Consider the following 24,072-nt stretch of genomic DNA (forward strand, 5'->3'; position numbering starts at 1 on the left):
CCTTTCCCCACATCTGAAGTGAAGACGTGCCATCTCTTTGTGAATTCTACAATAATTTTATATAGTGATCATGTGGTTTGTATTGTAGGCTGATCAATTGATCACTGCCAGAATTGGGGAGTGGGTTCTAACTCTTTTTGATAAGTTTAACAAAAGGTGGGGGAACAGAATGGTGGGTGGTGCTTGGGAGGCAGAGCTTTGTGACCGTGCCTCTTTCTTTTGCAATGGCAGACGGTTTTGGTTGCAAATTTGTGTTACAAACTTGCGAGGAAGTAAACAAAGAGAGAGAGAGAGATAGAGAGAGAGAGAGAGAGGCGGGACTTGCAGGCGGTGGGAGGTGGCGGAGGGAGAGAGAGAAGAGGTGGAAGAGAGAGAAAATAAAATGAAATAATCTGTTGCATGTGGGTGTAAATTTTAATTTATTGCACATTCTATGTGGCAGCTTTTTATTGGCTAGTGTTAAAATGCAGTTTTCATCCGAGCTGTTATGAGTTTTTCCCGCAACTAATTCAGACAGATGTTAGAGATCAAAATCCTCTATCGGCGTTCCACTCTCTGCTAGATATTGGTTTGTATATATATCATATAAGTTATTCAACGTTATTCTTGTAGTATGTTTATTAGAACAAGTACATTTATCTATTCTTAAGAATTGGATTCGTAGTTGTTTGTATGAAAATCTAGTGAAAATGCCTTCCGTATCGTTTGCATAATATGGAATGTTTCCAACAAAGCTCTCATATTTACTTATTTTTTTTAAAAGAATTGCGTGATGTTTGCACACTCTACAACAGTAAATATCATTTTTCTGATTAAAACTCACCATATTTGGGAAAAAAATTCACCATTTCTGAAGCAAAGCTCTGGCTGTTGAGATGTATGTCAAATAGTTAAAACAACATTTGTACCATAAAGCTACTGTCATTAAAGAATCTGAACTCTGCATTGCTGAACATGCACGTAAGTTTAGCACTCCCTAAATGTAATATCCAGCTAAAAGTTTTATGTTCTTACTTGTAATGAGCAAAAGTATTTCACTCCTGCTATGTACAGTTGCCGTATACAATCGCCGCACAGTCGGCTGCCACGTAAGCTTCAATTAAAAAAAATGAAAAACAGAGTTCCATTCCCGCTTCCTTCTCCAGCATGTCTTGCGATTCGTGGGCTTTGACTATGGTTTCCTTTGGCGATTTGTGGCCTTCGACTCTTTGGGTAGAAACTGACGGCGAGTTGAATGTATTTTCGATTCTCTTCGACTCTGGTTCCGCTTGCTTCTCCGTTGGTGCTTCTCTTGGGTTGTGGTCTTCGGCTATTTGTGGTCTTCGGCCAGAAACAGACGTCGATTTGGTGCTCATTTTGGAACTGGTGTCGTCTTCGGCAATTTGTGGTCTTCGCTCAAGCTTCAAGTGGTTGAGTCCGTAAGCACAACTGAACTGGATCTTCAAGTGTGAAAGGGTTGCCGTCTTGGTGCACGCATTTGCTGGAAATATTTGATAAGTGCAACGATAGAGGTGAATTTAACCCTGTGAATGAATGAATCGAAAGAAAAATGTCCTAAAATGAGCAAATCAAAATAGAAATAATAATTTTTTTATTAACCTCAAAATACTAAAAACAAGAAAAAAGTTATAGATTGGTCAAGCATGTAGCTTATAGAGTTAATGGAATGTGGTATTAAGTTTAGCCAAAGCATGACAATAAAATAAAAATAAATATAAGGAAGAAGAAGACATATCTTTGCAAGATGATAGCAGACACTATGAAAATGCCACCTTATATGCGGATAATGAGCGCAATAGAACTAACAGAAATTGGAAGGGAAGAACAGGAAACACAAAAGGTTAGATGCTGCAACAGTATAGTAGTGGTTGTGCTAGTGTAGTAATTATGTGGGTTGTAATTAATTGGAGAGAAATTTCATCATATTGACACATTTATAATCAAGCAAGGAACTTAAACTGTCAGCGATTGGCATGTATTTTTTCCAATGGCTTTATGGATGTAAGAAAAACTCATTCCCAACCCCCAACTCACACTCTCCCCCTATTTTAAAAATGGAAATCAAGACAACAACATCAGATCTCAATCCATAGAGATAGTTAGAGAAAGAAGTCAGAACAAAAAAGATAAAGATAACCGACGTAAGTGTTCAACTGCCGGATGAAGCTGGCTAAGTTCTTGTGCTTGGACAGAAGCTTGGCTGCAAACTCATATGGGTTCCAGACCACAAAGTCGTTGTTGCCGTCGCTCCAGGAAACCACTGAGTCGGGCCCCGGCTCGTCCACCATGGTGTAAAGCTTCCTTAGAAACGGCGGCAATGTATCCGCCGTCGTCGTCGTCGAAGATCTGGCATCATTAACATCTGCCATTCTTCTTCTTCTTCTTCCAGGCTCCTCCCTCACTGAAGACGACGGCTTCGAGGGGAGGGACGTGCTGTCCTCGACAGAGGCGCTTCGAGGGGATGGAATCGTCGTCTTCGACAGCAGGTAATCGTGGAAGGATTGAGAGAGAGATTTCTAAACTGAGGAGAGGAAATGCAGAAAGAGGGAATGAGGAAGGAAAACATTTTGAGAGAAGGCTGTGGCATCGAAACGCACGATGAGGAAAAAACAATTGAGAGAAATTTCTAGAATCGAAACGGTGCATTTCGATTAATTGAATCCACGTCATCAGCCGCTTGCACGGCGTTTACCCGGACGACTCAACATATAATTTCTCAAAGTATTTTCTACTTTTCTTTTTAAAAAGATTCCCTGAAGTTTTGGTGAGTTGTCTTAAAGGTGTTTAATAGGCCACCTAAATTAATATTACAACCCTTGCCATAACGCAACTTTCCATTTGAAACGATTCTCTTTCTTTTTCAAAAAATTTTTAAAAATAAATAAATAAATTTGGCAACAAGGAATTTATTAAAGTATCCCGAGGAGATTCTTCTAATTGCATGAACAATGCAGACAGAAATGTAAGCATCTATGCTGGCAGCAACTAAGAGACAGCTAGCCCAGCTTGGAACTGCACTATAAGCATATATATTAAATCATTAAAAAAAATAGATTCATTTACAGCAAATAAAACCACAGGAATTTAGAGGTCACTATTACTCAGATCACATGGTTGTATGTATGGGTCCCCTTAATATGCGGGTCCCGCCTTCCCACAAAAAACTTTCATGCACACACGTCACAGGCCCTCTCGTTAAAGCCAACGCTATAAAAGCCCTTCATTTCTCATTGCCACCTTCACCACCTCCTTTTGATTCCTTTCGATCTCTTTTCTTTGTTAACGATTTCTCTCTCTATCTCTCATTTCTCAGAGGGAGAGAGAAAAACAAATTGTCAAAAGAACAGAGAAAGAGATGGCAGTTTCTAAGGTTTCATCATTCGGGGTGGTCGCTATCATATTCGCCATCATCTTGCAAATGGCTCAGGCCCAATCTCCCGCTCCTGCTCCTGCGCCCACAAGTGACGGTAGGTTAATTTTCTTTTTTATTCTCGATCTCCTTGTTTTCTGTTTGATTCCCAAGAAATAGTAGAACTCTTCACGATATGATTCGACAAGTTTTACGCACTTTTTTTCCCGGGCCAGGCTTTCTTGGCCGGCAAACAGAAGCTAGCTATATAGCTCTTTTCTTTAATGAAAAAAGAAATCTTTCTGATGCGCGCGATCTTATTCCATATTGATCGTTGGGATATTTGTGAATGATGCAAGGAAAGATAATTAAGGTACGTAGATAAACATGTCCCACTAAGAAAAGTTACAAGCTGGATGGCCGAGATCAAGAGTTGTGATGATCATTGGAAGGTCAACTGATGTTGGCCGATTCATTTTTGAAACATTTTATCTCAACTTCCTTGATTAATAAAACCATGAATGTATATGTACATGATTTGGAATCAATTTTTCATGTTTCTTGTCCTAATTATTTTTGAAACATGTCAAATCCGTTTCTCAGCAATTAAGATTCTCGAAGGTTTCCTTTTTTAAAACTGATATATGATCATCAATATTTATCATATTGATCTTATATATATATATATATATATATATGCTTTAATTAATTTGCAGGCGCATCAATAGATCAAGGAATAGCATATGTGCTGATGCTGCTGGCTTTGGCGCTCACATACATCATCCACTAAATCCATGCTCGTACCTTCAAATATATCTAAGCGATCGATCGAGTCGACCTCATTGTCTACGATATCTAATGCATGCTGAATGTATTATATATTTACATTAATGTGTAATTGTTAGGAAGCTGTGGTGAGTGTGTTTTTGGATTGCGTGGTGTACTTTATCAGTAATTTGGGAAATGGGAGGATGAGATTTCATTTAGAAGCCCTATATATATATATATATATATATATATATATATATATATGTATGTACGTACGTACTTAATTTTGTATTCAAATAACAATCTCTTTATTCATTAATTGTGGGCGTTTTCTAGTTTTATTTTTCCATTGTTTAATTAATAATCTCTATTCATTCGGCATATTATTACAGTTCCTTTCATATATAGTTAATTTGGTAGTTCGAGAACATCTTTAATTGTCAAGAGAATCGGACAAATTCTGATCATCGTGAAAGCATTGATCTAACATATAGTCGGAATATATTTCGAAAATAGAAAATAACTTTGACATTCGAAATTTTGGATCTCTTCAATTACTAGAAGGATTTTTTCTCTATATTTACAGAAATACGAGTTTGACATTAAGGCATGTTTGGGAGTGGGATGAGACACAAAATTCTCATCTCATATCATCTCATCATTACATATTTTTCAAATTTCCATACAAAATATAATAAAGAATTCAATTTTTTCAAATCTCAATTCAACATTTTCAAATCCCAATATAATAATAATACTAAAACATAATATTTTAAACACTAAAATAAAATATAAAATTCTCATCTCACCTCCAAATCTACCATGTATAGAGTTTTTCTATTCATCATCCTTACACCACACAATTCTAAGAGAAAAATAAAATAAAAAAAATAAAAAAATAAAAAATAAAAAGCATATGTATAGCAGTGTAGGGATGATGGGTAAATTCTGCTTTTAAGGATATTAATTATGCCTTTATGCATGGCACATAGGATGATTCCTTTGATTTTTTTTCCCAATATAAAAACGAAAGTTTTCCTCTCTTCTTTACCTTCGATTTGTTCTTTTTTATTTTTCCCAATCTCAGAACATGTGCCTACATATGCCACAGTGATTATTTCGATTCTCCAAGTACACTGACCGATCGAGATGCATCTAATAGACTAATATATATATTCTACAGATAGAACCACGAATATTTACTACCCCACGCCTTTCATTTTGGCTGGCACAAAGAACAAATTAATAATTTAGGCTTTGAATGTAAAAACGGTTTTATCTCATCTCATCATTACAACTTTCTTAAATTCTCACAAAATATAATAAACAATTCAATTTTTTTAAATTCTAAAATAATAATTAATAATATTAAAAAATAATATTCTAACAATATTTTATTTAACTTTTAACTTTTATTTAAAACTATATCATCTCATCTCAGTATCCAAATTAATGGGCCTTACTCTATTTCATGCATGGTCACTACAAAGCCTGTTTGTTTTCACGAAGTCCTGATTAACAAGGCTGAAGTTGAAAACATTCGTAATCTTTTCTATTAAATTCAAGTAAAAAAACAAGCACCCTAAGGACAGATCGAGATCCTCGTGAAAAAATGAAATCTTTTACTCTCCACATATTTATACTATATATAATAAGTGTGGATAGTTGTGAACAATATTTTTTGTCGTCGTCCGTGTTGTAGTCTGTTTTTTGTGTGTTTTCTCCTTTTTGTCCTTCTATTTTAACGTTTTGTGTCCGTTTAACGGAGGGTATTTTGGTCTTTTTGCTTTTTTTCCTTCCCGAGATTTATCCTTCTGTTTTAACGCTCTCTCTGACTTTTATATTTCTGAAACGCTTTCTCTCTCTCATTTTTATCTCCGAAAGCGACGCTTTCTCTTCTCTATGCATCTTTGTGTCTTCTCTCTCTCTCTCTCTCTCTCTCTCTCTCTATAATAAGCGACGTTTTTTTATATTTTTTCATGGGTTTGTTAGTAGTTTTTTTTTTTTTAATGTTGTTGGGTGTTTATTTTTTCGTGTTTTTCATTTCAGTGATGATTTTTTCTTCTCATTTCATTATTTACAGATTTTTCAAAAGATACAATTTTTTTGGTTGTTTGATTTTTTTTTTCCTTCAGATTTGCATGCCGTGAGTTGTCTATTTTCTATTCTTTGCTTTTGTCATTTAAATGTTTTAGAAAAAATATAATTTTTTTTTTATGTTCGATGGGGTTTTTTTTCCTGTGGGTTTGCATGTTGTGAGTTTTGTCCTTGGGTTTTTTTTTTCACATTTTTTCGTTTCATGGACTCGGCTTTTTTGGTTCTCATTTCATTTTTTTAAAAGATATAATTTTTTTGGTTGTTTGATGGTTTTTTTTTCATTTTTTTTTTTTAGATTTGCATGTTGTGAGTTCTTTGTATTTGGGTTTTCTCTCTTCAGGTTTGTTATTTGCAGCGTTGGGTTTGTCTTCGTTAATTTTTTTCCTATAGGTTTGTATGTTATGAGTTTTATCTTTGGGTTTTATATACGGTTTTCATTTTTATTTTTGAAACAAAGTAGATGGGTTTTTGTTTTGTCGGTTTGCATGTTGTTAGTTAGTTTGTTCTTCACTTTAGTGATGTATAGATTTTTGAAAGAACACAAATTTTTACGTTGCTTCAATGGTTATTTTTCTATTGATATTTTTTTAACAAATAGCTTGTACCTTTTTTTGATTATTTGATCTATAGATTCGTCAGAAAATGAAATTTTTTTTGAGTTTTGTAGTTTGCAGATTTGTGAAAAAATATAGTTTTTCCTTCTGTATGTTATTTACTTTTATCTTGTGGATTTCTATGTTGTGAGGTCTTTGTCTTTTGTTCTCGTTAATTTGCAAATTTGTTTTTTTTTTTTTTGTGGCTTTCTTTGTTCGAATTTTGGTTGTTGTGACAAAATACATGGTTTTTTCCCTAGTTTTGTTGATTTTTATTTTTATCAAATAGTTTTTTTTTTTTTTTCGTTTTGTGGTTTGTAGATTTTAGAAAAAATAGATTTTCTTTTCTTTTCTTTTCTCTTGTATGTTTTTTGTTTGTATTTGATTGTGTGTCGAAGGTTTTTTTTTTTGGTTGTGTAATTGGATGGAACTCAGTTTGTGTTTGAGAGATCTGTTCTGTTGTTTGTTTCGAGTTTTATCTTTATCTTATCTACATGCCATTATAACCATAGGAGAATCGTTAAGATCTAGCCTTTTCTGATCTTATTTGCTCTATTTACACGTCTCACAACCTTTTAATGGTTATTGCCTTGAAAATACAACTTTATATCACATCTTATGTGTCAATGATCATCGGCCAGGTTCTATGAAGTCCTTTTTAAGTTTGAATTTGCAATTGATTGTGTACTCAATTTTATTGCCTTGATTAAGAAGCCTAAGCCCTCTTGCTGCTGGTGGCTTAAAACCATGTTCCAAGTCTTAGCTCAATATGAGTTTAGCATTCATGTTTTGTTAACTGATTTGTGTCAAGCATTATTTTTCTAAACTATTATGTTATACACTTGCACTACTGAATGATTATGACATTGGATGTTGAACTTCATAAATATTTCTAATTTCTAACTGTATAAATTTTTGGTAATTTTTGCTTATAATTTTATATTTCATTCTAAAAATATCTGGTTACTTACTATCAAGATTTCTGCTTATTGATTTATTATGTATTTTTTTTTGGGTTCGGTTAGTTTGGTGATTTTACATGGGTTTGTTGGTTTTTTTTTGGGTGTCGTTCCTTTGGTAATTTTACATGGGTTTGTCCATGCTATGGAGTTTTGGTATTTCTTGCAAAAAAAAAACTTTTCCCTTCAAATTTGCATGTTGTGGCTATTTTATATTTTTTGTGAAATTTGATTTTGGCCTTTTGACTAACTGGTTTTGACTTTTCATTTTAAGTTGGTATCTCTTAATTTTTTCGAAAAGAAATATATGGATTTTTGTTCGGCTGTGCCATATTTGTAGACTTAATTTTTTGGGAGAAGTTTGCTTGTGGAAGAAATATATAGATTGTTTTCCTTTGCTATGCCGTGAAAGATTATTCCACTTGGTTTTGTTTCAAGCTTTAAAACTGATTTTTTTTAGGTGGTGATGTGATGATGCATGATCAGAGATCTAATTTTATATTTTTTAACAAGTTTAAGTGGGTATTTTGATGCTACAGATCTTTTTTTTTAAAAGGCCAGTTATAGTGAGTGTTTTGATACGCCTCACTTGTTACAGTCAGAAATATTTAATATTTGTTTGCATGGATTGTTTGCATAATAGCGAAATTTGATTAAAGAATATGATGAAATCCCTTCTTACAACTTTTTGTAATTTGTTTGCATTATTTTATTATTTTTAATTGTGAATGTATCCTTTGTGTAACATTAACTTTTTGTTTATTTTTTGTAGAAGGTTTCTAACAATAGCATTCACATTAGAGTTTTAATTTAAGATTTGTTTTTCTAAACTATTTCGTTATAACATGTGATTATTAATTTATCTATAGTTTGAGGAATGATCAAGGGTTTCAAATTTGTGATGGCCGTGAGCAATGTTTTTTGTCATCCTCCGTGTTGTCGTCCGTTTGTTGTGTGTTTTGTCCTTTTTTGTCCTTCTGTTTTAACATTTTGTGTCAGTTTAAGTGAGGGTATTTTGGTCTTTGAGGATGTTTTGGTCTTTTGGTTTAGGGTTTTAGAGTTTCGTTTTTCCTTTCATGCATTTTTTAACTTCTGCTTCATTTATTTTTTTATTCAGCTATTCACACTTTTTTTTTTCCTCTTTGAATTTATGCACTTGATTGTTTAGTTCTTTGAAGGAATTTGGGTTGTACATGTCATGGATTTGCATGTTATGGGTTTATATGTTTAGTTTTTTGTTTCATGCATTTTTTAACTTCTTCATTTTTATAAAATTTACAAAGGATGTGGATAACACAACAGAAAAAAGTTAAAACCATTGCCATGCATTTTTTGGAGAATTTAAGTGGATGTTTAGATCCTACAGATTGGTTTTTAGGTGATGCATGAACCAACAACACTATAAGAATTTTAATATCTTATCAATTAATTTTGCAGAAGAAAAAGAAAGTGCTAATTAATATGATTGTGATATGAACTTTACTTCCTCTTTAGAATTTAAATCAAACTACATTTTGTAAACTTATATCAAACTTCTTTTGCGTATATATTATTATGGTTGTTGCAGTTATATTATTTATAATTTCTTGTGATGCAATTATGTTATTTATATTTATTAACTATCTATATATAGTTAAGACAATATATATATATATATATATATATTATAATATAGTTATCTTTTTTTTTCCGCAAACGTCCCTTGGACTTTTCATTACTACTTGCATTTCTCTATAAACATGCATACGCCCATTTATGCTGATCTTCTAATTGCTTTTTACCACAAAGTCCATTAAACACAACCAGATTAATTTGAATATTTCTATTCTTTAAAATCAAACGAAGAAGAGAATGAAGATTATAAGCAAAATTTCTTTCTTTAAAATGAAACCAAATGTCACAAAATTTCTGCTCCAAAAAAATTACAACAGAAGAATTTCTTCTGTCCAAAACTGGGGATCAGAAGTCACTTTTGCCCTTCAGGGCCTATAGAAAAGGATCTACCATGGACAAGAATTATCTAGACCTGCATACCATATTTGCATGCTATAAACCAAATAGCAGAGCTTGTAAAAAAAAAATCAACAGATAAAGAAACTTCTATGCTTTCGGGTCAAGTGTCTCTCTCGCCAAATCACCAAAATTTCTTCCAGCCTTCCACTTTGAAGAAGTCAAAACTGGATAAAAAGCAGCCCCCACTCTATATCATGAATTTGCATAATGGTTCTGTAGAACATATTTAACAACTTCATAAAATGAAACCACAATCCCCACTGAAGGGCCTGCACGGCCAACACGAGGACCAACTCCAGTAAACAGCCCCTTTATCCCTCCATCCCTGTTGCAAGCAAATTTAAAATTCAAGACTTTAGTAAACAAAAAAAATTGATCATTGACTTAAATACTAACAACGTATAAAGATCAAAAGAATATGAAGACGGAATGCTTAATTACATGTTCAAATGTAGCAAGCAGTACAAGATTGTTTTCCCCGTTTGATCAGCACCCTCCTTTTTATTTTATTTTATTTTAATGAAGTACTAGAGCATGCAAAGAAAAGTAGCTCACACCTTCATGCTACCTAAGAAAGCTCAAACACATGATGATAGATTGGCTGCAGACACTTATACTATAGAAAGCCTAACAACCTTTTTTCAACATTACAAATTGTTGAAGACATCTATCCCTCAAAGGCATGGGAATCTCGACTCCTTAGGCAATCCTTGTTACTTCTGTCTATCCTTCTTATAAAAAAGGGTTGAGATATAACTTTTTTATCTCCGTGTCTCATTCTCATTAACTATAAATTGAAAAAAGAGGATACATTTAGTGTACAGTTATATAAACTAGAGACATACCTCCAAATTTCCACGAGTGTTTGCCTTGTTGTCATTCTTAATTGCCTGACGGGATCCTTCTGCAAATTTCAAAAAATAAAAGGTAAAGACAACATCGTTATATGAGAAAACATAGTATAATGTTAAAATATATAAAATGTTATTGATAATTTTTTTTTTTTTGTTATAAGTAAATAGATAGCTTTATTGAATAGAATGAAACTAGGTAATGCCCAAGTACACAGGAAGTATACAAAGTGAGACCTAATTACATTCTAGTGAGCTGAAAAGAAGATAGAAACTTATGGACACTCCCACCCTTCAGTACAATAGCAGAAAACCGCTGTAAAAGAGAGAATACAAAAAAAATCCAGATTTCCCCCACTACACGCTCCTTGTTGTTAAAGCACCTATCATTCCTTTCTGACCATAAACACCACATTAGGCACAAAGGTAACATACGCCACACTGCTGCCAATTGTGCACTGTTATGCCTCCTGTTCCAACACGCTAATAGTTCCACCACACTCTTAGGCATCACCCAACTTAGTCCAGCTCTATCAAGGATACCAGCCCATAATTCCCCCGCCACCTCACAATGTAAAAGCAAATGATCTATCGATTCTCCATTCCTTTTGCACATGTAGCACCACTCCATGACCACCATACCCCACTTCCTTAAGTTATTAACCGTCAATATCTTTCCAAGCATGGCTGCCCAAGTAAAAAATGCAACTTTAGGCGAACTTGTGCTTTCCAAATACTCTTCCACGGAAAAAAAATGGGTTGTAGTGCTGTTAAAGCCTTGTAAAAAGATTTAACAGTAAAATCTTTTCTCTCTATGTGAATCCACAACATACGGTCTCTCTCATTTCCTCCTACCTTTGCTGAATACAAGTGGCTAAAAAAGGCTGCCATCTCATCAAGCTCCCAATCTTGAGCATTTCTAGTAAAAGTGACATTCCAAGTTACCGTCCCATTGGTATAGCATAGTACATCTGAAACTACCGCTTGCTGATTTCCAGCCATGTTAAAAGCGAGTGGAAAGATAGTGGAAAGAGGACTTTCCCCACTCCAAGCATCATGCCAAAAGCAAAGTCTTGCTCCGTCACCCACTCTGAACCTAATATGTTTTTCAAATGTGTTCCACCCCTTGCTAATAAATTTCCATAAGCTCACTCCATATGACCCCCTACCCTCCTTAGAACACCATTCCCCCACTCACTACCATACTTGTGTTCGATTACCTCTCTCCATAACGAGTTCCCTTCTATTTAATACCTCCACAACCACTTACCAAGAAGGGACTTGTTGAAGATGCTCAAATTTCATACCCCTAATCCCCCGTTCTCAATCGGACAGCACACCCTTTGCCAACTTACAATGTGGAATTTGGTTTCCTCCCCCATGCCCCCCATAAGAAAGTTCTAAACAATTTTTCCATATGGTTAGCCACTCCCACCAGCAAAGGAAAGAGGGAAAAATAGTAAGTAGGAAGGTTGGAAATGGTACTTTTAATAAGTGCTGATCTCCCCCATTTTGATAAATATAGCCGCTTCCACCCCGATAGTCTTTTCTCAATCTTCTCTACCACCCCATCTCAAATGCTCTTTGTTTTAAATGACGCCCCCAAGGGGAGTCCAAGATATTTCATAAGAGGTGAAGCAATTTTACAACCCAACAACTCAGCTAGAGAAGCAATATTACTCAACCCCCACTGGTATCAGCTCCGACTTCCCCAAGTTCACCTTAAGTCCCGAGACAGCTTCAAAACACAACAAGACCGCCCTTAGAACTTGAATCTGGTCACTAGCAGCATCACAGAAGATAAGCGTGTCATCTGTAAATAATAAATGAGAAATGGAATTGACACCATTACTATCGTTACCCACCGAAAAACCCGTAATAAAACCCCCCCTAACTGCAGCCTCCATCATGCGGCTCAAAGCCTCCATAACTAAAACAAAGAGGAATGGTGATAATGGATCCCCTTGTCGCAAACCCCTCGACGGCTGAAAGAAACCACAAGATTTTCCATTGACTAAAACCGAGAACCGAGTGGTCGAAACACAGTATTTAATCCATTCGCACCACTTGCTTCCAAAACCACATCTTCTCAACATATAAAAGAGGAAATCAAAACACACATGATCATAGGCCTTTTCCATGTCCAACTTGCATAGAACTCCTAGAATGCCTTCTCTTAACCGGCTGTCCAAACACTCATTTGCTATCAAAACGGAGTCCAAAATTTGCCTCCCCCGAACGAAAGCATTTTGAGGTTTGGAAATGAGTTTGTCCATCACCAAACTCACGCGATTAGCTAACATTCTTGAAAAAAAGCCATAGAAAAACCATCTGGGCCCAAGGCTTTATCCTTGCACGTGCCTCTCACCACTAGATGCACCTCCTCTTCAACAAGCGGCCTCTCCAACCAACTTGCTACCTCCGAACCTAGCTGGTCAAACAATAAACCATCCAGTTTGGGGCGCCACTCAACTTTTTCAGCTAGGAGTTCCTCATAATACTGCACTATATGGTCTTGGATCTCTTCAGGAGATTGTAACACATTCGAGCATGAATGAAGGACTTCAATAGCATTGTGGCGCCTATGGGAATTAGCCACCTTGTGAAAGAACTTAGTGCATTTATCTCCCACTTTCAACCAAAGTGCCCTTGATTTCTACCTCCAAGATATTTCCTCCATCAACAACATTTTCTCTATTTCGGTTACCATCACTTTCTGTCTTGACAAAGAATCCTCATTCATCTCTCCTTCCTCCAATACTTGCAACTCATCCCAAATGATATTTTTCTGCAATTCCGTATGTCGAAATACTTCTTCATTCCACTTATTTAAGTAAACCTTTAGAGCTTTGAGTTTGCCCGCCACTATGAAACTAGGTGTTCCATCAAAGGAATAAGCTTCCCACCAAGCCCTTACCTTATCCACAAATCCATCAACTTTCAAACATATTCTCAAATTTGAATGGGCGCCTACCCCCGTGAATGCCACCACAATCAAGTAAAATTGAAAAATGATCAGAACATACCAGTGACAATCTTTTCTGACATATTCCGGAAAGTGCGTCTCCCATGAAGGGGACACTATAAATCTATCCAACCTTGACCACCCTTGGCTGTCGGAGCTTTCTGTGCCTAAGGTGAGGTCAAAAACTCGGGAACAGTGGCCAAAATCTCATCGTAGGGACTAGCCGTGACAAGCTCGAGGACAGCAGTCTTGCTGTTGCTCTCAGACACCTTCTCTGACTTCTTCGCCGTTTTCTGTGCACCGGAATGCTCTGACGAAGTGATCTGAGTAGAAATCAGATCATCCTGGCCCGCGACGCAGCTTTAATCCCTCCACCAACTTCGAAAAGAACAAATTCTGGCACCGGGACCTCCGTCGGAGCTTCTTACACCTTCTCTGACTTATTCGCTGTTGTCTGTGCACCAGAATGCTCTGGCTAAGTGATCTGAGCAGAAATCACAACATCGGGTTCCGTGATGCAACGTTAAGCCCTCCACCAGCTTCGATTACAACAAACTCCGGCGCCAGGACCTCCGTCGGAGCTTCTATGGTCTTTAGCGATGTTGTCTGTGGTATCACAAGCAATGATGACACAGGCCGAGACGTCAACGGGCCACCAGGGTGCAACGGCTTCTTCCTCCAGACAGGCTTCTCTGCCTGGGCTTGGGAAGTAGACTGGGCCTGGTGCTCCACTCGGGCCTGCATAGAAGGCCACTGGCCCACTTGAAATCCCATCAAGGCCACTGAGCCATCAGAGGCCACTGCCTTTCCTTTACCCGGCCCATTACGTGGGCCTTCATCCCCTCTTCAACGCAGCGTTTCATTATCACCATATTAATCTGCAAGCAACCCACTTGCTTCTCCATTTCAGTCAAGGCATGCCACAAAGATGCCACATTTGTCCCCGACACCTTCCGGCCATTCCCTTCACAGAATTGCGCTTTCACCAAAGAGGAAGAACCGGCTGGCCTCTCTTCATGTTTTGAGGCTCGAGACAAGACCTCCCTGTAGGAAGAGGCTTGGTGGTACTGCAATGGAGGAGAGGGCATCAATGGATAAGTCCCTCTGTTATTCCCTCCCAAAACAGAGGATTTTGCAGAGAGCTCCTCCAACAAGTCTCCAAAATTTCTCCATCCTAACCCCTTCCTCCTTTCCGGTATCACTAGCATCCCACGCCGCCTTGCTTAGCCAAACTCCAATAAGGTGAAAAAACTCCCATGAGAGTTTTGCTGCCTTTGCACCACCCAAACTTGAGACTCATTTCTTCTTGTTCTAAGAAACACAAAAGGACCCCCAAAAGCTACACCTTCCTTCATCATGGCAGCCAACCACCTCAATGATGCTTGATCAATGGAAATATGATTAACCGCACGACAACTACTCTCCGTGATTCTCCACCACCCTTCATTAACCTTCAAAAACTGAAAGCACTTTTGATCAAAGATAACATTCCTACTCGACCCCATGGCGCAAACACTCATAACGTAATGAAGAAATACTAAGCTAATCACGACTGAACTCGACCACCATAAACCGCAACGAAAGAAACAACATTTTTTCTCAGATGTACGGAGAGAAAAAAGAGTATAGGAGGCAATCACTCCAAGCTAAGTCTCAGCACATTATGTTATTGATAATACACAATCAAATATATGAACAAAAAGAAACGAAGCCAAGACACCATCCCAGCACATAATAGCGTCAATTCAGAACTTTCTAAATGAACCCTCAGGATATTAAAAGGAAATATCATGTAAGAGATTGGTGACTAAATCGCACAGCAAAATCAAGCTTAAGTTTCAGTTTAAAGGGAAACGACCTCTATCTGCCTTCGAGTTTTCGCAACATCTAGAGGACATGTAGCAGCAGCAGCAAGGCTTCCTGCAACAAAAGCAGCAGAAAAATTTGCACCAAGGATACTGGCTGCATTTGCTTCATCTCCCACCAGACCAAGGAGTTTTTTCCTTATCTGAAAAGATAGAGATCAGACATAATCATCAAACGAAAACATAGAGACCCCTGATATTCATGAAAGAAGCAGTTTCAAGGAAAAAACATTACTGGTTCAAGAGTTGACCAACAGATTGCAGAGAAGGGAACATCGCGAGCAAGCTGTGCTCCCATGCCTGTCCAAAGGACACGATAGCCTTGAACTGTAGCCAAAAAAAAAAAAAAAAAAAACAATTATGTCGATCACAGTTAAAATCAAGTATAAGATACTTATGGGCAAAACATCAATCATCATGTGTAGTGCTTCCAATATGAAAAAAGATGCGTGATAAGTACAATGCTTTCTTGCATTGTACCATAATCATGTCACCCCAAGTACCATAATCACAAGAAAAGTCAACTTACAGTTGCTTTGACCACTGGTGCTGTTAACATGGGAGATGATCCCAAGAAGAGTCTGCCAGACTCCAGGAGGCTTCGCACCAGTTTGGGTCACCTTAAATGCCTATTATAAAAATAAATAAATAAATAAAATAAAATAAAAAAAGTTAAAAGATAAGAAGCAACCACAAAACAAGAGTTGGAGTGCCAGAACAATGGAAAAAATGCCGAAGAGCATACACCATGAACAATCAAATTAATCGAGTTTGCAAAGAGTTCTGATCGACATGGAAGACAAATTCAAGAAACCAAAGGCTAACATGTAAAACGTAACACATAACTGTACCAACAGGAGCTATGAGAAACATCTGGTCCTAAGTTATATTTATTACTTAAAGAATGAGACAGACATACAACTTATTATGCAGACAACGTCACTGACGTGGCAAATTTTAAAGTGTTTCAGAAAGTATTGACTACACTTGATGATTACTGTATCATTAGCAAAAACATTATTAGTCCTAAAACCTAAAGCTAGAGGAACATATGTGTGCTGAAGAAGGAATGATGATTGGTGGGTGGAACGGTTCTCTCTGGACCAGAATCCCTTTTGACAAAGAGAGAGCCATTTGTCAAAATTTCCCACTTACTTTCTGTCTCTGTTTTCCCATCCAGCTGGCATAGCTATCCACATTGAAAAATTACAAAAGGATTTTTTAAAGAGGAGCATGGGAGGACCAGAAATTTCACCTAGTGAGCTGGGCCAAGGTAACCATTGATAGGTTGTTATACCATGTCACCACAAGCCCACTATCTGCGTAAAGATGGAAGCTGAAAAACAGATATCAAGGCTGTCTTCAAGGATGTTTGGCAATAATCTGTTATTTCCAAAGTTATGTCCGTGTCCAAGAAATAGGTACATGTTAATTACCAAGAAGTTTTCAAAATTTATTAACCACAACTCAAGACAAACATCATCCCGAAGAACATCTAAAATGTCCAAACTTCAGAGTGGACAAGAGAATGAAAACATCAATGTTCAAACTACCTGCATACGAGTTCTTGCCAGTTCAATAGGGTAACAAGTTGTGCAAGCTAAAGAGCGTGCCAATGAGCCTGCAAATAAAGGGACATATGGAGTCACACTTGAAGCATGCTGGGCAGTTAGCTCCTCTAACCAATTGCGAAATATTTCGTAGCAAGGTAGGTAGATTCCCACCTGGTTTTCAAAGGAAAAAAGGAGAATTGAGTAATTTCAATAAAAGTATTCTCAATGGCAAAGATTACACTAATCAAATTCCAACAATGCAACAACCACCCCCCCCCCCCCCCCCGGCGACAAGAGAAGAAAATCCCACATATAACATAAGGAACCTACTGTAGGTACCGCAAGCGCCAGGCCTGCATTTGTGCCTCTCCATAGCCTGGCAAATCCTTCCTGCAAAAAGTGACTTTCCAATTAAACCATTATCGTTAAAATGCTATAGTGAACACGTCAGTGAGCACTTAAACAGAGCAGATAAAACCTACTAATTCTTAACCATTTTTAAAGTTGTTTTGTTATTTAGAGCCTGCATTTATCAAATCAAATTCTCAAAATTTCTGCAACATAATGTCTTCATTTAAACCTAGCAGTTGCCAGGATACATTTCACTCAATTTCAGCCTTCAGCAAAAACACTATCTTCCTCGTCAAAATAAATTAACTATATGCCCAAAAGTGACAAACCCACAAACCTGACGTATAATTTTGTAGAAGACATCTAGTGTTCCTTTGTATTGGAAACAATCAGGAGGGCATATTGACACAGTACCCTGAATTCCAGCACGTGTACATGTTGGGGAACATCTTAGATCGGCAAACATCTGTGCCAACATATAGCAAAGGATAAGTTAATTGACCACATACTGTTTGATGGTAAACTTAAACAAAAAAGCAATGCCCCTAAGATTGTAAACACAGAAGTAAGCTGTTGACAATAATATTAGAAATGTGCGAGTCTTGTAACAATCTGGAAATTCTTTCATTTGACACCCCACCCTCCAAGGCCTTCCCAACCTCAAAAAGATAAATAAAGTGATCGACCCCAGAAAGAAAAACAGAATAAAGAAGCTACACACGCATATGCCCTTATAACATTTTCTCATTGGCATCATTGTAGGTATGGAAATCAATATACTACATTTATGCCTCTTTCACAAATACGAAACAACATCATCTCCTTTTATTTCCCTTTAACATTTCAAGACGTCACAATGCCGGACTCATAACAGTTAAGGGCCCAAAGCTTCAACCAAAAGTAAATTTGGAAATTCAAAAACACCACTGGGGACCAAACACAGAACAATAAATATGCACCAAATGTTATATGCCATTTGAAATTACAATGAAGATACATTTTTCATGGGGTATTCAGGAACGCCCCAAGGTTACAAATTTACAATTACCAGTCAGTTCAGGTAAGCTAAGAAACTCTAGTGACTACTCATGTTTAGACTAGAACATGAACAAAAAACCGAATACTATAACAATCAATTTACAATTTCAATTCAAACATTAAAGGAGAAAAAAGCTCTAATGATCGAGGAATGTGGTTGCAGAAAAATTACCGTTCTTGGTCCAAAATACGCCATGCGACTAATAATATTACTTAATGGATGCGAGTAAGAAACCCCTGCAGCCTGTGCTTGCAACCTTGTCTGATAGACAGGAGAGAAGAACACTGGTTAGGCTTTACGATCCACAATTAACCATCTCAATAACAAGAAGAAAAAATATTTTGCTAAGAGCACGTGCTATATTTAATTGGAAGCAGAATATAAACGATATTCACTACATCAAGCAAAATTAATCCGGTACCCACTAAGCATTTTTCATCAACAACAACGTAAAGAACACACCACAATATGTTACGATCCCACATTGACTAAGTATGAGATTGGTTGGTGGTTTGTAAGCCCCTAAGCAACCTTCCAAGTCGGTTTTTAAAGGTGAGTTCTACCTAGTAGGTTCATAACAAATGGTATTAGAGCCATCCCACGTATGCAGTACGATTGCAATCGTGTGGCACAGGGGGTGATGCCGGCATGGCAGTGTTCATCCGGGGCTAGGAAAGACCTAGCATATAGCCAGCCCGTGTGTGCGTCGGGACAGCCGTGAACGTCGGCTGCAAAGCGTGGTGGTTGTTGCGATCCCACATCGACTAAGTATGACATTTGTTGGTGGTTTATAAGCCCATCGGCACCTTTCTCTTGTAAACTGGTTTTCAAGTGTGAGTTCTACCTAGTGGGTTCATAACACAATAATAGATACCAACAATTTTTTTTGTTAGTACCATAGCCAAACAATTGAGAACCTCACCAATCGAACCACCATTAAAGAATCACAATGTCAGTTACAAACATACAGAATAGTTTTTTTAAGCCCCCTTTGAAAAGTATAAAAATAAAGACACATAAGTCATATATGACGTATCAGAACATCAAACCTTCCATCACTCAAATCCAAAAATACTTTCGTGAGTAAATATTTCCATTCATGCAATCAGAAACTGATTTTTGCGTCCATTCTACACGGTACCAGACCAACCATACACACAACATCAACCAACAAACAATAAATAACAATTTCTTTTGGATGTAACCATACACATGTACAACATCAACCAACAAACAATAAATAACAATTTCTTTTGGATGTGCTTCCTTACCTTGGCTACATCGAGAGGGTTAACAATTATCGCGGAGAGAAAGGCGGCGCCAGCAGCAGAGAAAGCTCGCTCTCCGATCCCCAAACTGCCATCCGAACCACCATTGTTTGAACGCAAGGTTTTCGGAGCACCAAGTCCCAGCTCTTGCCTCATTTCGGTCGTCAATTCCGGCGAGGCGGAATCATGGCCATCCATTGTGTTGACCCAAGAATTTTGGGAGCGCTCTGAATCCACCATCCTCACTAGCTCTGCTCCTCTCTGTGTCTCTCTCCCAAGAACTTTCTAGAAAGAAAACAATCTGAGTTCCCGAAACCAAAAGACAAGCTACAGTATTATATTTAGGAGGCAAAAATATGACAGAATAGAATTAAGGAAACATACTGGGAACTGATCTCTTTTTTCCTTGTTATGCGTTGGATGTTGGAATATATTTTTTCAGAACAAAACTAAAAAAATAAAAAACTATACATAGAAATATAGTCTAATGCTAATTTTCCTGGTTGGTTCCTTGGAGAAGACGAAATAGCAAGCCGAGAAAAACGCTCCCTCTCTCTCTGACTCCCCCGTCTCTCTCTGACTCTTGCAATACAGAAAAAGGGGGGAGGCCACGTTTGTTGGCTACGAAGACTACTGATTCTGACGCTACTGGACTTGGAAACAGAGACCAACTAAATAGGTTTTCCGTTTTAGGGTGGAAACAAACAGGGCCTTAACTGTGGGATGGCCGTTGGGCTTCTTTCTAGGGCTTTCTATTGCTGCGGTTCACACCAGGCACGCTTGCCGGTGTGAAATATTGCTCGATTTATTAATTCACGGATAAATAAATACAAAAAACATAGCTGTAATTAAAAATGGATATTAAAGAAAATAGTTTTATTCCTTTTTTGTTACCATATTAATATAATTTTGTAAACCTCATAAATATCATTTTTTTTTTAAATTATACGTAATAGGAAGTACCTTCTACGTATGTACTTTAATAAATTTATGATTTTTTTTTTAGATTAAATGGCCTAATCGATAGATCGATTACAGAAAAATTAGGTAACCAATATGAGAGGAATCGGAGCACATTTATGTGAGCAGTGGGGCTCGCACACCCCTCTTAATTAACCAAGGGTGTGCTTTGTAGGTTTGATTCCATTTTGTACATTTTTTTTTTTAAATGAATCAATATATATTATTTTAAAAATTTAAGAATCGATATCTGTCTAGTTTATTATTGAAATTGAAACTTTCAATTTTTCTGATTTTACAAATTATTTATATTAGTAATAATATGATCTTTATATTTACTAAACTATTAGTCTATTTATATTATAGTATAAATATATTATTTTATAATAATTAATACATCCCAATATGGTATTGAATTTAACTATAGTTTATATAACTTTTAGACCTTTTATATAAATATATATGATCAAATGTATAAAAATGTATTTACAAAAATAATATATATCATTTAGGCTTCGTTTGGATCATCAACTACTTTCAACTCATCTCAACTCATCATTACAACTTTTTTAAATTCCAGCACAAAATATAATAAATAATTTAACTTTTTCGAATCTCAAAATAATAATAATATTAAAAAATAATATTCTAACAATATTTTATCATCTCAACTCAACTCAACTCACTTCAACATCCAAACTCAACCTTATTATGCCAAAGATGCATTTATCCTTTATATATATATATATCAAAAGTAAGTTTATATTAATAACTTAATATTAATGTTTATGTTTAAGATTAAAATTAAAATTTTTATGTTATAAGATTAATAGACTTGAATAATAAGATTATAATTTTATATTATATTAATTAACAATTTAACATATAATATATATAATATAATATAAAAAAATTATAAATATATATCCTGGTCTGATTCGGTTTAAATCAATTTTTAAAATATGAAAATCGGTACCATACCGATTTAAAACCGATTTTGGTTTTTAAAAATCATTACCGCACTAGACAATTTACAAATCAGACCGTTTGGTCTAATCCGGTCCAGCTCAACCAAGTTTCTAGTTTTTTTTTTTTTAACACCCCTACTCTTGATGAATTGCATAAATTTTCTATGCTTTGATAAGTTAATTGCAATATATCTCTTAAAGAGTAAAATCATTTCCATCTCATAAACTAGCGAATTACAGGATATAAGTTCTAATGGGGTGGGAGTCCCCTACAGTTTTCTCAAAACCAACAGATACATCACAAAAAAAAAAAAAAAATTGAAATCAAAAGTTTGGCTCCTACCCATTTCCCATTAGGGGAGATCGCTTGAAGCAATTTTAATATAGTCTGATAAATAGACTATAAAACTGCAGTTAGAAGCCGCAATAAAGGGTTGTGTGCTACATCTTGTTGGTCTGGACTGGCTAGAATAGACTTTCCCTTAATCCTAGGTTAGGAAAAGCAAGAACATAGAGTAGCAACTAGAAACAGTGTCGAACCGTCGACGAAGGGCTGTCACTGGAGGTGGCGCCGCATGCAAGACACGCACCACACTTGGAGTAAAATGGTAAGTCGGATCTGAAAAATCCAATGCCTCTGATCCCGATAGTGCCACTCGTGACGGTAAGAAGCTCTCCAAGGCACAGCAACGCGTGAATCTTACACGTGGCATAAGTCACTTGTGAGACATGTTGGTGAGGTGATGGAAGAGCTTTCGGCAGGAGAAAAGTTATATTTTATGTTCACATAAAGTACGTAGGTATTTGATATAAAGGTAAATGTTTTGTATACAAAAAGTAATTATTTCCTTGCCATGTTGACTTTGATCAGCATATCCCCAAAAATTAAATCGACGGTTTCACAAATCTAAACTCCTAATTAAGACAATATCACAGTTGTCATAAGTTGATTTTCGCCCTTCTTCTTTTTGGAGTTGCCTATTAAGGTGTAGTACGTAGTATAAAACTTGCTCGATAAAATTGGTAAAATAGTGCAAGGAGTAACTGATCCGAATCTCTTATACATAACAACAACAACAACAATAATAATAGTAATTATATATGGGTGACTGATCAATTGTGGCTAATCCAAATATTTTATGAAGCTAATTTTCATTCTCAGCTTGAAGTATTACTCGATATTTCTTCATAATATATAATATTGGATAATCAAGTTTAAATACGTAATTAATTAATCTTTTTCTTGTTTGAATAATTTTTTTTAATTCAAATTCGTACAATTAATTAACAAGTTAAAAGAGAACAAGATCCTCTCGATCGGTTTCATATCATGTCTAATTAATAAAGAAGATGCAGTCATTAATTAATAATTAATTAATTAAACACAATTAATCATGTGTTAACCACCGGCCATTGCGTACCCAACAACAATACCAAAGACTAGTTCATGAAAACATGAATATTTGAGAGTCTACATGAAGTACTACTGAATGCATGCTAGTTAGCTAGCATCGATCTCACATTAATGCAGCTTACAATTAATTAAAGATCCCAATTAATAATTTACACATGATGAGAGCTGATCATCATCGTCATCATCGTCATCATCTTATATTATATTAACAGCATGATGATGATGATGATCAGTGGAAGAAGCAAACCCAAAACCATACCGAGACGACTGTGAATCAACTGATCGGCCGAGCTGGACTTGGTAATGATCCCAAATAAACCACCAGTAGTACCATCGGAAGACGTATCTCCGTTCATCACCCTAATGCTCAACTTCTGGCCACCGTTGCAGAATTGATTGCTGAGACCACAAATGAAGAAGTGATCACCAGGTTTGGTGAGCTCAAAAATTGTTGGTCCATTTGTGTAAGTTTTGATCACATTCTTCTGAGTGCAATCATCATAATCCTCCTTTTTAACCTCTAGCACGTTGTGCATGCCCGTTGTGTACAAGAAGACTGTCAATGCGCGCGCGCAAGAGTGGAATCAAAATTAATTAATTAGATTTAGTTGAAAAAAGAGTATTACGCGCGTTTAGGGGTTAAATTAGTTATTAATAGATGTCAGATTAATTAATAGATAGGCAGGCAAAACACAAAATGATGATGTAATTTATAATAAGATGCATTTACGTTACCCAGTTTGTCTCCGGCAGTGAAATTTCTGGGCCTGGCCCAATCTTGGTAAAAGGAAATATTAGCTGAAGGGAAACGCCAGCCATAGCTTCCTCCAACAATGTGCGTCATTGCACGTACCTGCAGCCCGCTTAGAAAACAGCCGATAGTTGCAAACAATATTAAACAAAGACGACGTTGCAGCTTTGCCATTTTCTTCACGCGCGAGACGTAGTACTTCTTTCCTAGCTTTCTGGTTTTAATTTCCTGCAGACTTGTGCGCGTTGGACAAGGAGGAGGATGATGAGGGTTTGATGATTACTTCCTTCATCGCCTCCAACAAATTA

The 24,072-nt window shown here is 36.4% G+C and overlaps 4 protein-coding genes across 5 annotated transcripts; 1 reads left to right on the forward strand and 3 right to left on the reverse strand.

The window, feature by feature from the left end:
• Positions 1-1,058: 1,058 nt before the first annotated feature.
• Positions 1,059-2,504, reverse strand: LOC109010870 (heat stress transcription factor A-1e-like). Its single transcript, XM_018991818.2, has 2 exons — positions 2,142-2,504; positions 1,059-1,523 (listed from the first exon to the last, which is right to left on the reverse strand). Exons 1-2 carry the CDS (start codon positions 2,367-2,369, stop codon positions 1,518-1,520), a joined length of 234 nt encoding a protein of 77 aa, XP_018847363.1. The 5' UTR covers positions 2,370-2,504; the 3' UTR covers positions 1,059-1,517.
• A 743-nt stretch (positions 2,505-3,247) lies between these two features.
• LOC109010871 (arabinogalactan protein 41-like) lies at positions 3,248-4,430 on the forward strand. The gene is made up of 2 exons (XM_018991819.2): positions 3,248-3,467; positions 4,066-4,430. Exons 1-2 carry the CDS (start codon positions 3,356-3,358, stop codon positions 4,137-4,139), a joined length of 186 nt encoding a protein of 61 aa, XP_018847364.1. The 5' UTR covers positions 3,248-3,355; the 3' UTR covers positions 4,140-4,430.
• Positions 4,431-9,614: 5,184 nt separating this feature from the next.
• LOC109010868 (mitochondrial carrier protein MTM1) lies at positions 9,615-20,318 on the reverse strand. 2 transcript variants are annotated; one of them, XM_018991815.2, is made up of 11 exons: positions 20,056-20,318; positions 19,675-19,956; positions 18,575-18,664; positions 17,702-17,830; positions 17,344-17,403; positions 17,014-17,184; positions 15,990-16,089; positions 15,696-15,787; positions 15,454-15,603; positions 10,625-10,683; positions 9,615-10,104 (listed from the first exon to the last, which is right to left on the reverse strand). In XM_018991815.2, exons 2-11 carry the CDS (start codon positions 19,909-19,911, stop codon positions 9,972-9,974), a joined length of 1,221 nt encoding a protein of 406 aa, XP_018847360.1. In that variant the 5' UTR covers positions 19,912-19,956; positions 20,056-20,318; the 3' UTR covers positions 9,615-9,971. The 2 variants fall into 2 exon arrangements, with proteins under 2 accessions (XP_018847360.1, XP_018847361.1); XM_018991816.2 differs by having other exon boundaries at positions 9,619-10,104; positions 19,675-19,952.
• A 2,762-nt stretch (positions 20,319-23,080) lies between these two features.
• LOC109010869 (mavicyanin-like) lies at positions 23,081-24,072 on the reverse strand. The gene is made up of 2 exons (XM_018991817.2): positions 23,749-24,072; positions 23,081-23,569 (listed from the first exon to the last, which is right to left on the reverse strand). Exons 1-2 carry the CDS (start codon positions 23,936-23,938, stop codon positions 23,214-23,216), a joined length of 546 nt encoding a protein of 181 aa, XP_018847362.1. The 5' UTR covers positions 23,939-24,072; the 3' UTR covers positions 23,081-23,213.

This window comes from Juglans regia, chromosome 13, assembly GCF_001411555.2.
Source record: "Juglans regia cultivar Chandler chromosome 13, Walnut 2.0, whole genome shotgun sequence".
Taxonomy (NCBI): domain Eukaryota; kingdom Viridiplantae; phylum Streptophyta; class Magnoliopsida; order Fagales; family Juglandaceae; genus Juglans; species Juglans regia.